The sequence below is a fragment of the Callospermophilus lateralis genome, chromosome 5 (genome assembly GCF_048772815.1).
Source record: "Callospermophilus lateralis isolate mCalLat2 chromosome 5, mCalLat2.hap1, whole genome shotgun sequence".
NCBI lineage: Eukaryota > Metazoa > Chordata > Mammalia > Rodentia > Sciuridae > Callospermophilus > Callospermophilus lateralis.
The window spans coordinates 162,779,719-162,791,782 of record NC_135309.1 but is presented as its reverse complement, the minus strand read 5'-3'; the positions used below and the strand labels follow the sequence as shown (position 1 = coordinate 162,791,782).

At 55.6% G+C, this 12,064-nt stretch overlaps 1 protein-coding gene across 1 annotated transcript; it reads left to right on the top strand.

Annotated features, from left to right (window-relative positions):
- Window positions 1-5,945: 5,945 nt before the first annotated feature.
- On the top strand, window positions 5,946-10,849 carry Irx1 (iroquois homeobox 1). Its single transcript, XM_077109401.1, has 4 exons — window positions 5,946-6,221; window positions 9,102-10,137; window positions 10,425-10,497; window positions 10,786-10,849. The coding sequence occupies exons 1-4, from the start codon at window positions 5,946-5,948 to the stop codon at window positions 10,841-10,843; spliced, it is 1,443 nt and encodes a 480-aa protein (XP_076965516.1). The 3' UTR covers window positions 10,844-10,849.
- Window positions 10,850-12,064: the final 1,215 nt, after the last annotated feature.

Genomic DNA, 12,064 nt, shown 5'->3' with positions numbered 1-12,064 from the left:
ATACTACTTTGCCAAGGGAAAGAAGAGAACCTCTGTGTGGCTGGAATGGTGTCACCACCCGCAGCCCACTCCTGACATCTTCCCCTGACCATGGTTTTGGTCTGAGCGTGCAGTGATATTGCCTATCCAGAGAGTTAAGATATCAATTTTAGACATGCCTGCTTTTAAACTGGAACATCCTTATAACAGAAGTTCTTATCTGAGGTCTGCCTGCTACTTGGCAAACAAGACCTTCTACCTTTTAAACAAATAATTCATTAGGTAATTAAATTCAAGTGAGATTACTCTAATTAAATATACACTGCTGTTGAATCATAATTTCTATGTGGCCTAGTTAAAGATGAGCAATCTCTTATTCCCAACAAAAAAGAAAGCTTTAAGAGAATTCCCCAGTGGCTAGAAGAACAGATTCACACGCACTCCACAGAGGTCGTTTCAAGAAGGAAGAGACCGCACAACAACAGGGGTGGGGCTGCGTCGCTTGCCTAGAAATGTCGGGGTACGCTCATCTTCACTCTGGTTAATGGGACTGGAACCAGACAGGAAGTCACAGGGATCTTCGGTAGCTCCAGGTCACCCGCCAGTGAATATCACCACACCAAGCTCCGGGGGCTACGTGCCCTAGCAGGAATGGGGGCCCAGGACCAGCGCTGACCCCGGAACAGCCAGGGTTTAAGGAGAACGAAAAGTCACCTCGTCCCCAACGCGCTCTGCCCGACTTCCTCCAATGGCATTAGAAGCAGCACCCGCTACGGCGCTCCTGGGCGCAGAAGTCCCCGCTGGCTTTGATCTGCGGCTCTGGCTGCCGGGAGCTGCCAGTCGGCGTGGCAGCTCGCTTTCATTTGTCAGACACGCGTTTGCCAGTGTACGGAACAGGCAGCGACACCTGTACTGCAGGAATTTACATGGCCTTGCTCCGGGATGGCATTGATTTGGGACGGGTGAAATACAAACACAAACTAATTAAAAACTGCATAATGGAGCCCTACAGGAACACAGCAGAAAAACAAATAAATACAAGTGCAGCTGGCGCGGCGATTGTGCCTCTGCCCCCGAGCAGCCGTCTGGTGACATCAAATCATAAACCCTGAAAGCCCTCACACCGTCGCTGTTGATCGTATTGGAGGCATGATGGAGATGATCTGGTTAATTACAGGAGATTTATAAAATATTTACGTGTGTGCACACGCCTGTAATTCACTTTCTCCGACGCTCGGGGACCGCGACATCATGGTACTCAAGGCCGGCCTCTGCCCTTCCTCCGTGGGAAACTCGGCCGGGCTCCGGAGGCTGCCGTCTGGCCGCGCTGGCCCGCAGCTTTCCCGGGAGCAACGCCCCACTCCAGCCAGGTCGCTCTGCGCCCCTCCGACCGGGATGCGGGCGGTGTACAGCGGCCCTGGATCTCTGCCCTCCGAAGCTCCGTGGCGCTTCCTTCCAGGATCTCCCTGGAGTCACCCGCCGCCACTCTAATCGCCAGCCTGATTGGGCTCCTTCAGCGGTGCACGATCGGCGGCCGCCGGTCCCGGCAGCCCCGCACTCTCAGGACGCACTCAGCCTGGGACTTTGGTCTGGGGTCACCAGGGGAGTCCCCAGACCTGAGAGGTCCCAGCTTGGCGCAGCAGGAGAACGCAGGCCGGGCACCCAGGGGTGGGCCCTGGGGGACCGTGGGTTGCTGCTGCGGACACCACACCATTTGGGGAACTGGGGTCCACCTGTGAGGGGGTTCCAGCTTCTCCTTTGGGTCTGAGGGCCTGATTGGGGTCCATGTGATACATCCTGGGTCAGGCCACCCAATCCCAACACTGAGCCACTGCACCGCTCAGGAGCCCCGCCATCCCTAGAGCAAAGAATGGCCACTTTGAAAGGCCGGAGGCCAGGGCAGAGGCGCGGCTGCGCATCTCCCTGACTGGTCTGCGCAGCCAGGTACTGGCGCCAGAGGCCATTTCCAAAGACTGCTCCAGAGCGAAGCCATCCTCTCATGGACCTCCCCTTCTGCGCCAGAGACCCTGGGAAGGCAGAGCTTCAAAAGCAATGGAAAATTATTCCGTAAGCAATGAAGTTGTAAATGAGGACGCTCTTGGGTTTGTCTAATCTCGTCCTAAGTAAAAAGCTCCATGCAACAGTGCTGAAGGGTTGGGAAGAGGAAAAGGAGACCTGATCTTCCAAGCAGGGATAGCAGTTTCCTCTCACTTGGAAAACGGCACAAAACAAACAAGTAAACCTCTCATTAAGTTTTAAAAACATTAAAAATCAACTTGGCTCAAAGGTGCATTGTTAGCCAACTGCCCCCAACCACTTTACCTCCCCCGCTCCATGGGGAGGCCTGTTCTAGGCCCTCTGGTGCCAAGTCCTACGTGAATGGTCTGCATAAACACCCAAAGTCCCATGCTAGCCCTGGGCAGGGGTGCACCCAGGGTCCTGACTTCCCTGTTTGGGAGTCAGGACTTTGCAGAGCTTCACACTGTGTCGCAAGGCACACAGACTCCCAGACCTGGCCCTGGAGGTCAATTGGCAGAGCTGGGATCCCACCGCAGCGACCCCTAGGTCTGTCTGACTGAAGGTTTTGGCTCTACATGTGGCAGGACAGAGATGCAGCAGCTACAGGACAGGTCTTCTCTAGCCAGGAGCAGCCTCCTATGAGGGTCCCTGCCTGAGTCACCCTTCAGGAGCTAGGGACAGCATCTGAAGGTCATGAAGCTGATCTCCCTATTTCCAATCCAGCACAGCACTGCTGATACTGGTTTTCAACAGTTGCCCCACAGAGTAGCCCCCAAATCCTCCCACCTGCTGCACAGGCTGGAAGCACCAGCAGATCCTGGCTTCCCTCTTACCTGCTCCATGCTCCTCCTTCCCTCTTCTCTCTCCCAGAGAGACTGAACTGGCTGACTTCCTTGGGGGAAGATCTGAACCCCTTTTAAAGGTATTCAAGTTAGGCCAATGGCTACCAGACACTGTGTTCCCCTAGTTTGGACACCAGAGGCCACCAAGCTCTGGGACTTGGTTCAGTATTCCATGCTATGGTGTGTGTGTGTGTGTGTGTGTGTGTGTGTGTGTTGGAGGGGGTGTCCTGAGCCTGCTGAGCCAGGAGGTTTTCTGCTCATCTCCCAGCCCCCTCTCCAATTAGAGAATTTGAAGGCAATTTTCTTTCCCTTTATTTCCCTATTTCTCTCTCTGTGGCTAGGTGCAAAGAGAAATAAGAGAGCCCACAAGATTCTGCTGGCACCTCCTGGAAATGGATTAAAGCTCAGAGGTCTGGGGTGCAGCCCATCTCTGATTCTTGGGCAGAAAATGGTCCACAATCAACACTTCAGCACCTTTCTCAGGAAATCCCTGGGCGCAAATCTGCAGACCTTGCCAAGTAGTGCTAGATGGTGTTCCCAGGGAACATTTCAAGCAGGGCCCAGCCAAGGTCTCCCACTTACCTTGCTGATGTCTTCAAGAGTTTACCTGTTTTGGATGCCCAATGTAGATGATATACCCATAGCATAGAATGGTGGCTCTGTCAAACTGGTTGAGGGTCAGGACAAAGCCCCTACTGCTCCTTTCCAGTTCCCTCCCTTGAAGGTTATAATGGTTAGAAATGTGGCAACCTGAGACCAGCAACCAGGGTGGGAAGCTGTGATGAGTAGGTAGGAAGGAGGCAATCAAACCATGCAGTCAAATCCTAGCACTGGGAAGTGTTTCTGGACTTACATTCCACCTCATTCTCCAGGAGGGCTTATCTCACCTGTATTTAACTGTGGCCTTGAAATGTGACACTGAGGCTTGGCTAAACCAGAACAGTGGTATAGCTGGCCCACTTCTCACAGAATGATTCATTTGTATCCTTCGGATTTGCTTTGGGTATGGGAATGGGGAATGGGAAAAGAGATCTAGCTCTGAGTTGGAAGTGAGGGGTTGGACTGGTGATTAGGAGGAACCTGCAGTTAAGGACTTCCCAGAGCTGCAGGACCCAGTGCCAACTGCTGGCCACACAGAATCTGGTGCTAGAGGTAGGCCTGGAGGTGTCTGAAGTGTGTAGGGACAGGTTGTGTGTGTGGGAGGGTGGGGTGGGGGGAGCTGAACAGGAAGACCTAACTCAGAGCAGAAAAATTATGCCTGATTTTGGAGCTGGTAATTAGTAATTACTATTATGGGCCTTATTGTGTCTAATTATAGGCGGTAGCTTAGTGTTCTCAGGTCGGGGAAATGGAGCCTTCCTGAGGCTGTAGGATTCCCGGGGGCCTGGAGGCACTGCACATCTCATAAGTCTCTAGGGGTTGGAGGAGCTGGGGGTCGAACCTAAGTACGGGGTCCTGGGGCTCTGCTAACCAACAATACGTAGTGGATGGGCGGGGTCTTGGGGCTAGATTCATCCGGCAGCCTCCAGCTGCCTAAGCCTAGGCCCAGTCCTGAGTAACAAGTGAAACCCATGCGGGATCCAGCATGCAGCAACCTGGGGGTGGGGGCGGGAGTGCACTCCGAATCTTGCCGCCTTGGAGAGAGTGGAGCGTAAAGTGGCCCCAGGAACAGGATTTGGTACCTGGACACTCTTGGTCCCGCGGCACTTGGACCAAAGCCAGCGAGAATAGCTCGAAAGTGACCTGCCGGGGGGGGGGGGGGGGGGTCTTCCATAGCACGCGGAGGCGAGGAGGACCCTGCATTCAGCTTCTAGCGGCGCAGCCAGGCCAGGAGACCCACAGCCACTCCCAAGCTTGCTGCGGCCGGCTGGGTCGGCTTGTCTCTTCCAGCGAGTCTGAGAATAGAAAGGGAAGGCGGAGAGAAAAGGAAGATGCGGGGCCAGGGGCCAGGGGGTTGCCCTGTCTCCGGGCTGGCCGCGGTGCCACCTCGGGTCCGCGCGCTCCTCACAAGTTTACTTCCTGCCTCTCACACCTAGGAAACAAACCTGGGCGTCCAGTGCGCGCTGGCTTCCCAGGACAGGAGAGAGATGGGGTGCTTCTTTCTGACTGCAGACCCCTCCCCTCCTCCCTGCAGAACCCAGCGCTGCGGACTGCATCTTTCCCCTAAGCAGGGACTTCTCAGCTGGATTACTCCTTCTCAAAGTTTTCACATTTGGAAAAGCCCGCAGAGCTCGGCCACTCCCTCTTTTCCGAGTACAACGAGATTGAATATTGATCGATGATCCGCTACTACCTAGTACGGCCACTGGGACGCCGCGTCTTGCACGGAGGTGTCTCGTCACGCGGGTTTACTGGCGCACGGAGGACTCCCGGGTGCACTTCTACCAAAGATGTCCCGGGGACGAAAGGCAGCGCCAGTCTCTGAGAGAGGCCGCTGGAGGTTGGCTGTCACCCTCGACCGGGCTGAGCACTGCGGGCCTCTGCCCCGCCTCCCTAACGGTAGAAAAGCAGTTGCTGAGTTGTTTTTGTTAAAAAAAAAAGGGACACACCTCAGCTGCAAACCTGGGTGTCAGACAGCTGTAAACCCGTGTCGACAGGTTGTCAGACAGCCTCGGGAGCTGGTCCGGAAGGAGCCTGCAGCCTCCGGACCGGGACCCAGTGGCCCAGCCGCGCGCGCCCACCGCAGGAGGAGGTGGCCCGGCCGGCGCGGGGCACCACGTGCTCGCCGGGAGGGGCGGGAGCGGACCGTGAGGGCGGGCGAGAGGCAGGGAGGGGGCGGGAGGGGAGACGGGGGCGGGGCCTGCGCTCAAGGGGATGCCAATCAAAGCATCAACTTCAAATTGTGTCTGAAAGCCCCGCCGCCGAGCCGAGGACGGCCGCCGCAGTCGGCGCGCGATCGCGGATCCGGTCGCAGCCGGGAGCCGGGCGCCGGAGAGCACCGGCCAAGGAGAAGCGACCGGCCCCCACCCTTGGGCCGGCCCGAGCGCGCCGGGGCTGCCTCCCGCTTCCCCCACGCGGCGTCCCCTCCAATCCCCCCGTTGGCCTCCGCCTCCCTCCCCCTCCCTTTAATACTTGCCCGCCGCCGCCGCCGCCAAGTCCGCGGACATGTCCTTCCCGCAGCTGGGCTACCCGCAGTACCTGAGCGCCGCGGGGCCCGGTGCCTACGGCAGCGAGCGTCCAGGGGTGTTGGCGGCTGCCGCCGCGGCCGCGGCCGCCGCCTCGTCGGGCCGGCCCGGGGCGGCGGAGCTAGGAGCCGGAGCTGGCGCGGCCGCCGTCACCTCGGTGCTGGGCATGTACGCCGCGGCCGGACCTTACGCTGGCGCGCCCAACTACAGCGCCTTCCTGCCCTACGCCGCGGATCTCAGCCTCTTCTCGCAGATGGTGAGTGCACCGGCCTCCTGCGCGGCCTCCTAGTCTTCGCCTACCTCTAACCTCGGACCTGGCGCCTTGGGCAAGGGGAACCAGGGTCCCCGGCGCGCGGGAGGGACGGAGGAGCCTAGACCCGACCCAGGCTAGGAGCGGGAAATGTTTTGCTGGCGGGTTATCAGCGGGCGGAGTCCGCGACCCCCAGGGACTTAGGAGGGCAGAGAGTCTGGGCCGGTAACGCCCGGCCATCTCGGCCCAAAGAGGCTGAAGGCCCCACCAGGAAGGGTGTCGTGCGCGAGTAGAGGCCGCTGGAGCAGGCCAGGGATGAGCGGCCCGGCTCTGGAGGTCGGGAGGAAACTCGACCCGCGCGGCCTGGGAGCCAGGACAGGCCCACCGGGTTCCCGCAGCCTGGCCCAGTTTCCTAGGACTCCAAGTGCTTGCCGAGGCCCTCGCTCGCGCGGTCTCCCGGCTTTTGAACTGGGTGGAGGAGACTTGCTTTTTCCCTGTTTGGCAGAGCCGAGGTATTTGTCTGAGTTGGCCGGAGGGAACCCTGTAAAGCTAGAGTCCCTCAACATCACCCTAACAATAGACATCGGAGGAACGGCGAGGGCCTTTAATGCCGTGGGTGCAAACTGAAGGTTTAAAAACATAAAGTTGAAGTCAATGTTGGCGTCTGAAACGGTGTTAGTTTCTACTTTTGTAAGTTGCCAAAGTTTTCATTTCATTTGTATCAAAAGCATTTAACTTCTCACGTTACATAATGAAGGCTTAAAGAAAATAGTGTCCCTGGGCTTAAAATAAATGGTGCCTTCTCAGTCTCCCGTCCCAGTGGGTGTCAGATGGGGGAGGGGCTGCAAATTTAATTCTCTGCAGGGGCAGTGGCCTGTCGGTCCATCCAAGTGAGCGGTTTTCCTGCCAGGTTGGGGCTGTTTAAACTTCTGACTGCTCGTGAATCGCGAGGTAGGCGCAGAGGAGGAGAGGAGGCAGCCCCTTCTGCGTTGCTGCGGGCTGTATAACACAATTTTCAGGCACCCCCGAATTATCCTCACTTCCGAAGAAGAGACCAGGACTAAATGCCCGCCAACTGTGCAGGAGGAAAGCAGCACACATGTTTTCTTGTAACTTTTCTTGCAGTTGGGAAAGAAAGCTTATTTCTCTGAAATCGGCCCCAGAGGCCTTTCAGATCGCCTACTATCCAGAGAGATCAGCCCCCATTTTGTTCCCGGGGATGCCCGGGAAGCGATGAGAGATTTACAAGGTGTCCTTTCAAAAAGAATTCCCAGCAGAGAGGAGGCCTAAATGTCGTCTTTACAATTGCTACCAAAATACATTGAAAAACGCAAACTACATTTTGCAAAGAGTAAGCAAAAACGAATTCTGGCCACAGAAATCGTTTCTGTGTGGTCTCAATCACCTAAGGAATTAGTCAAAGAAATGTGCTCTTTACAACTTTCTAAGAGGCTGGCGCTCCCCTTCACTAACATAGTAACTGGATGAAATTTCATGGAGGATGATAATTTTTTATCAAAATTTTGAATACAGATGTGAGCCATTTGGGAACTCTGCCTGTGTGCCTGTGGGGGAGGGGGCTTGTGGGGAGGGCCTTGTGCTTTGTGGTTCAGTGGGAAAGGGCAAGCTAGTTTTTTTTCCCCCCCTGGTTGATGTTGTTGTTTGTTTGTTTGTTTTACTAAGGGAATGATAAGTTTAAATGCTTCCCCCAAAGTGTGTGCTTTACCTCCAGGTCTCCTGCCGATTTCTGGAAAGTAAGCCCAAAGTCAAACTCCATTCTAGGCCTAGGTTTCCAAGCCATTAGGATTGAGTATTTGGAAGTCAAAAGATAAAATTGTGAGCAAACGTCTGTCTGGGCAATTTATGGTAATAATGAGGCCTAATGAGGTTGTTAGAAAGATAAAATGTTATTTACCAAAAAACCTGATGGGATAATTTGACTCGCTGTGTTTTACTACTGATGATAAAAAGAATATTGATTGCAAATAAATCACCGCCTCCAATGCCTTGCAAACAGTTTGTGTTTGCTTGCTCCAGATCAAAGTCAAACTTAAGAGATAAAGTAATGGAGAAGAGGCCCCGGGAAACCGAACCGGTTCCCCTCTTGCAGCCACTGGCTCCAGGCCCCAGCGTTAATATTTTACTGGATAAGCCCTCCTTTTGTATTTAACAAAACAAAACAAAAACAAATGGTGTTTTGTTATTGTTGTGATGATGGCCAGGATTAAAATTTTAAATTACCTGTCACCACTGCAGACCTCTAAGTGTGAGGGGATCATTTATGCAGATTAATTTGGGAGGTGAAGGGAGTGTGCTTTCATTTTAAACTGCGGGTGAATTTAGACCTGAAGAAAACCCATGATTGTTTATTTTAATTGACCCCTTCAGGGAGGAAAGTGGGGTTGCCGCGGCTTGAGTTCTGGGTCCTATGCATTTGGAGGAACTGTTTCATGAGCCTAGTTAAAAGGTTTTCTTCTCTAGCTCCGCATAAGATAAACTTGGAGATCTGGGTTTCACGAGTTGTTGGGGGACTGGGAGGGGGCCTAGGGAAATTCAAGGGAGCTGTGACTCTCTAGCTGCATTCTTCTAGAAATGCACAGTTTCTAGAAGTTTTTCTAGAGTGACAAAAACGGATCTCTGTGGTGGAAAGACAGCTCTAGGTCCTGAGAGCCCTCTCCTCCCCCGGGAGTGGATTGGGCCTTCTTGCGTGGGAGCATACCCAGCCGCAAAAGTCCAGTGGATCCGGGATCCTAGGAGGCCCTAGGGCTGACAAGAGTGGCTGCTCAGACTTTCTCGGCTTAGGGGACTCACCTCTCACTCCCCGTCTCTCTCTTTCTCTCTCCACCTCCTTCCTTTCTCTCTGCTTTCGCTCTGCCCTGGCTGTAGGGCTCCCAGTATGAACTCAAGGACAACCCTGGGGTGCACCCCGCCACCTTCGCAGCCCACACAGCACCAGCCTATTACCCCTATGGCCAGTTCCAATACGGGGACCCCGGGCGGCCCAAGAACGCCACGCGCGAGAGCACCAGCACGCTCAAGGCCTGGCTGAACGAGCACCGCAAGAACCCGTACCCCACCAAGGGCGAGAAGATCATGCTGGCCATCATCACCAAGATGACCCTCACGCAGGTCTCCACCTGGTTCGCCAACGCGCGCCGGCGCCTCAAGAAGGAGAACAAGGTTACATGGGGTGCGCGCAGCAAGGACCAGGAGGACGGTACCCTCTTTGGTAGCGACACTGAGGGTGACCCCGAGAAAGCCGAGGACGATGAAGAGATAGACCTGGAGAGCATTGACATTGACAAGATTGACGAACATGACGGCGACCAGAGCAACGAGGACGAGGAGGACAAGGCAGAGGCGCCTCGCGCGCCAGCCGCTCCTGCTGCGCTTGCCCGGGATCAGGGCTCGCCGCTAGCAGCTGCCGACATGCTCAAGCCCCAAGACTCGCCCTTGGGTCTGGCCAAGGATGTCCCAGAACCTGGAAGCACTCGCCTGCTGAGCCCTGGCGCCGCGGCAGTCGGCCTGCAGGGCGCGCCGCACAGCAAGCCCAAGATCTGGTCGCTGGCTGAGACAGCCACCAGCCCCGACGGCGCGCCCAAGGCGTCTCCGCCGCCGCCCACGGGCCATCCGGGTGCCCATGGGCCTCCCACCGGTACGCCGCTGCAACACCCCGCTTTTCTGCCTAGCCATGGACTGTACACCTGCCACATCGGCAAGTTCTCCAACTGGACCAATGGTGCGTTCCTAGCACAGGGCTCGCTGCTGAACATGCGTTCCTTCCTGGGCGTCGGAGCGCCCCACGCCGCGCCCCATGGGCCGCACCTGCCAGCGCCACCACCGCCACAGCCACCCGTCACTGTTGCCACCGGGGCGCTCCATGTCGACAAGGCCTCGGCCCGTAGCAGCCCTGCGCTCCCAGGTACCTGCGCCTTGTCCACCCAGACGGAGGCTAGGAAAACACAGATCTGGGAGGGGTGGGATAAGCTGAAAGCAAGGAGAGCCGGGCCACGGCCCTAGGGCTCTCAGAACGGGCCGTGTTGTACCCCTAGACCAGCTCCTGCTAGGGGGAGGGGGGAAGTTTCCCCAGCCAACCTGCCCGAGCAGAGGGAAGGAATGCGTGGGGAGGGAGCCTCCTAACCTTCGCTGCCGCCCCGCCCCCTCCCGGGTCTCCCTACCCTAACCTTCTGCCTCTTCCCCTCCCCGCAGAGAGAGACCTCCTTCCTAGGCCGGATTCGCCCGCACAACCGTTAAAATCGCCCTTCCAGCCGGTACGAGAAAAGTGAGTGCTGTTCGCTTTTGCCCAGGGACCGGGTGGAGCTGGGGGCTTGTCTAGGTCGGGGCAGAGCGGGCGGGTAAGCTGTAGGGGTCGTGCAGCCATTATTGTAGGTGCTATCCGCCAAGCCGGCACCGGACCAGCAGAGTCGATTCGAGTTTCTCAGGAGCCGGGAGCCGGCGCGGGCTGCAGCCCCCACCCTGAGTTCTGCTGGTAGAAGTGGCGACTCGGTGTCGCAGCGTCCATCCACTGACATTGCTCGTGTCTTCTTGTTTTGCTGTGTTTCCCCTGCAGCTCGCTGGCCCCGCAGGAGGGAACGCCGCGGATCCTAGCAGCGCTCCCGTCAGCCTGATTAAGGGTCTTCTTTTACTTTTGCGGGGGGAGGGGGGAGGAGTTGGGAGGGAGGAGATGAGGGAGGAATTAAGACAAATATTTCAGACTGGTGTAAAGGACAAATATGACAACGACGTCAACGACTCTCATCCATCGCTTTCCTGCAGAAAGGGGCTCGTCCACCCTGAGCTCGCGACCCGGTGGCCAGGCCTCTGCCTGCGGCTCCGGTGGCTGTCACCACGCTCGGGTTGATTATCCGATTCGGTAAATGACCCCACCTGCTTGTGTCTTCTTTTTCTTTGTTTTCTTTCTTTCTTTCTTTCTGTATATAGAGTGATTTCAGATTGTAAATAGCGCGTCAGCGAACTTGTCTAAATCATATATTTTTGTCTAATAAACTAAATGAAATGAAGCCCGACGCTCCTGCTGCAGTGTGTGGCTGTGCATAGCCTGTGTGGGAGGGGTGCACCAGGATCCTGGAACCCTGGGCAGGGCTCAAAGGCCTGTGACTGGCGGAGAGCGACTCCTGGGGGAGGGCCTGCAGAGAGTTTCCACTCTGCAAGCTGGTGTTTCAAACAGGCATTTGCTTGTGGTGGTGGTGGCTGAGTTTGTTAATATTGTCACTAGAACAGTTTCTTGTTGGCAGGTCAATTCTTTTCAACGCTTATTCAAACATTTATCTGGGGCACATCTTTCTTGGGACAAAATGAGTTCAATTTTACACAGTTTATAAAGTGATTTTTAAGTAGGCAGAAATGGGGGTAAATTAAAAGAATTTCGAAACACACCCCCCCCCAAAGGCGAAATTTGGATTCAAAATCAGTTCGTAAGTAGTCTGAACAGTGCCTCTTGGTGTAAGGTTGTCTTCTGGGTGAAATACAAAAATAATCCAGTACGAAATACTGCTCCGAATTATTTTTAATTTTTAATTTTTTTTAGTTATTTGGTTAAATGTAACCTGGAAATTTTGAAGATTCTTTTAAATTCTCCAGAGAGAGTGCTGGAAGCGCTGCGTTCCCCGGGTTCTCTAGGAGAGCGAGTGAGCCAGATGTGGTTGCGGTAAAAGTCGAGGAAGAGGGGAGGGGTCTGGTCTGCCAAGAACGCCCCTTTAACCTCCGTGCCACGGCCTGCGTCTTTTTTGCCCTGTAACGCGCGCGCGCGCACCGAGTGAGCCAAGAATAAATAATCCGCCAGATGCCCGGGGCCCGGTAGGGGAGGAGGCAGCTGGGAGAGACGACAG

What these genes read in the sequence shown, in the direction of transcription:
- Irx1 (XM_077109401.1), top strand. Translation starts at nt 5,946, where the DNA reads ATGTCCTTCCCGCAGCTGGGCTACCCGCAGTACCTGAGCGCCGCGGGG. An exon ending in TAGCAGCCCTGCGCTCCCAG is followed by an intron (nt 10,138 to 10,424) that starts GTACCTGCGCCT and finishes CCCTCCCCGCAG; the next exon opens with AGAGAGACCTCCTTCCTAGG. An exon ending in TTCCAGCCGGTACGAGAAAA is followed by an intron (nt 10,498 to 10,785) that starts GTGAGTGCTGTT and finishes TTTCCCCTGCAG; the next exon opens with CTCGCTGGCCCCGCAGGAGG.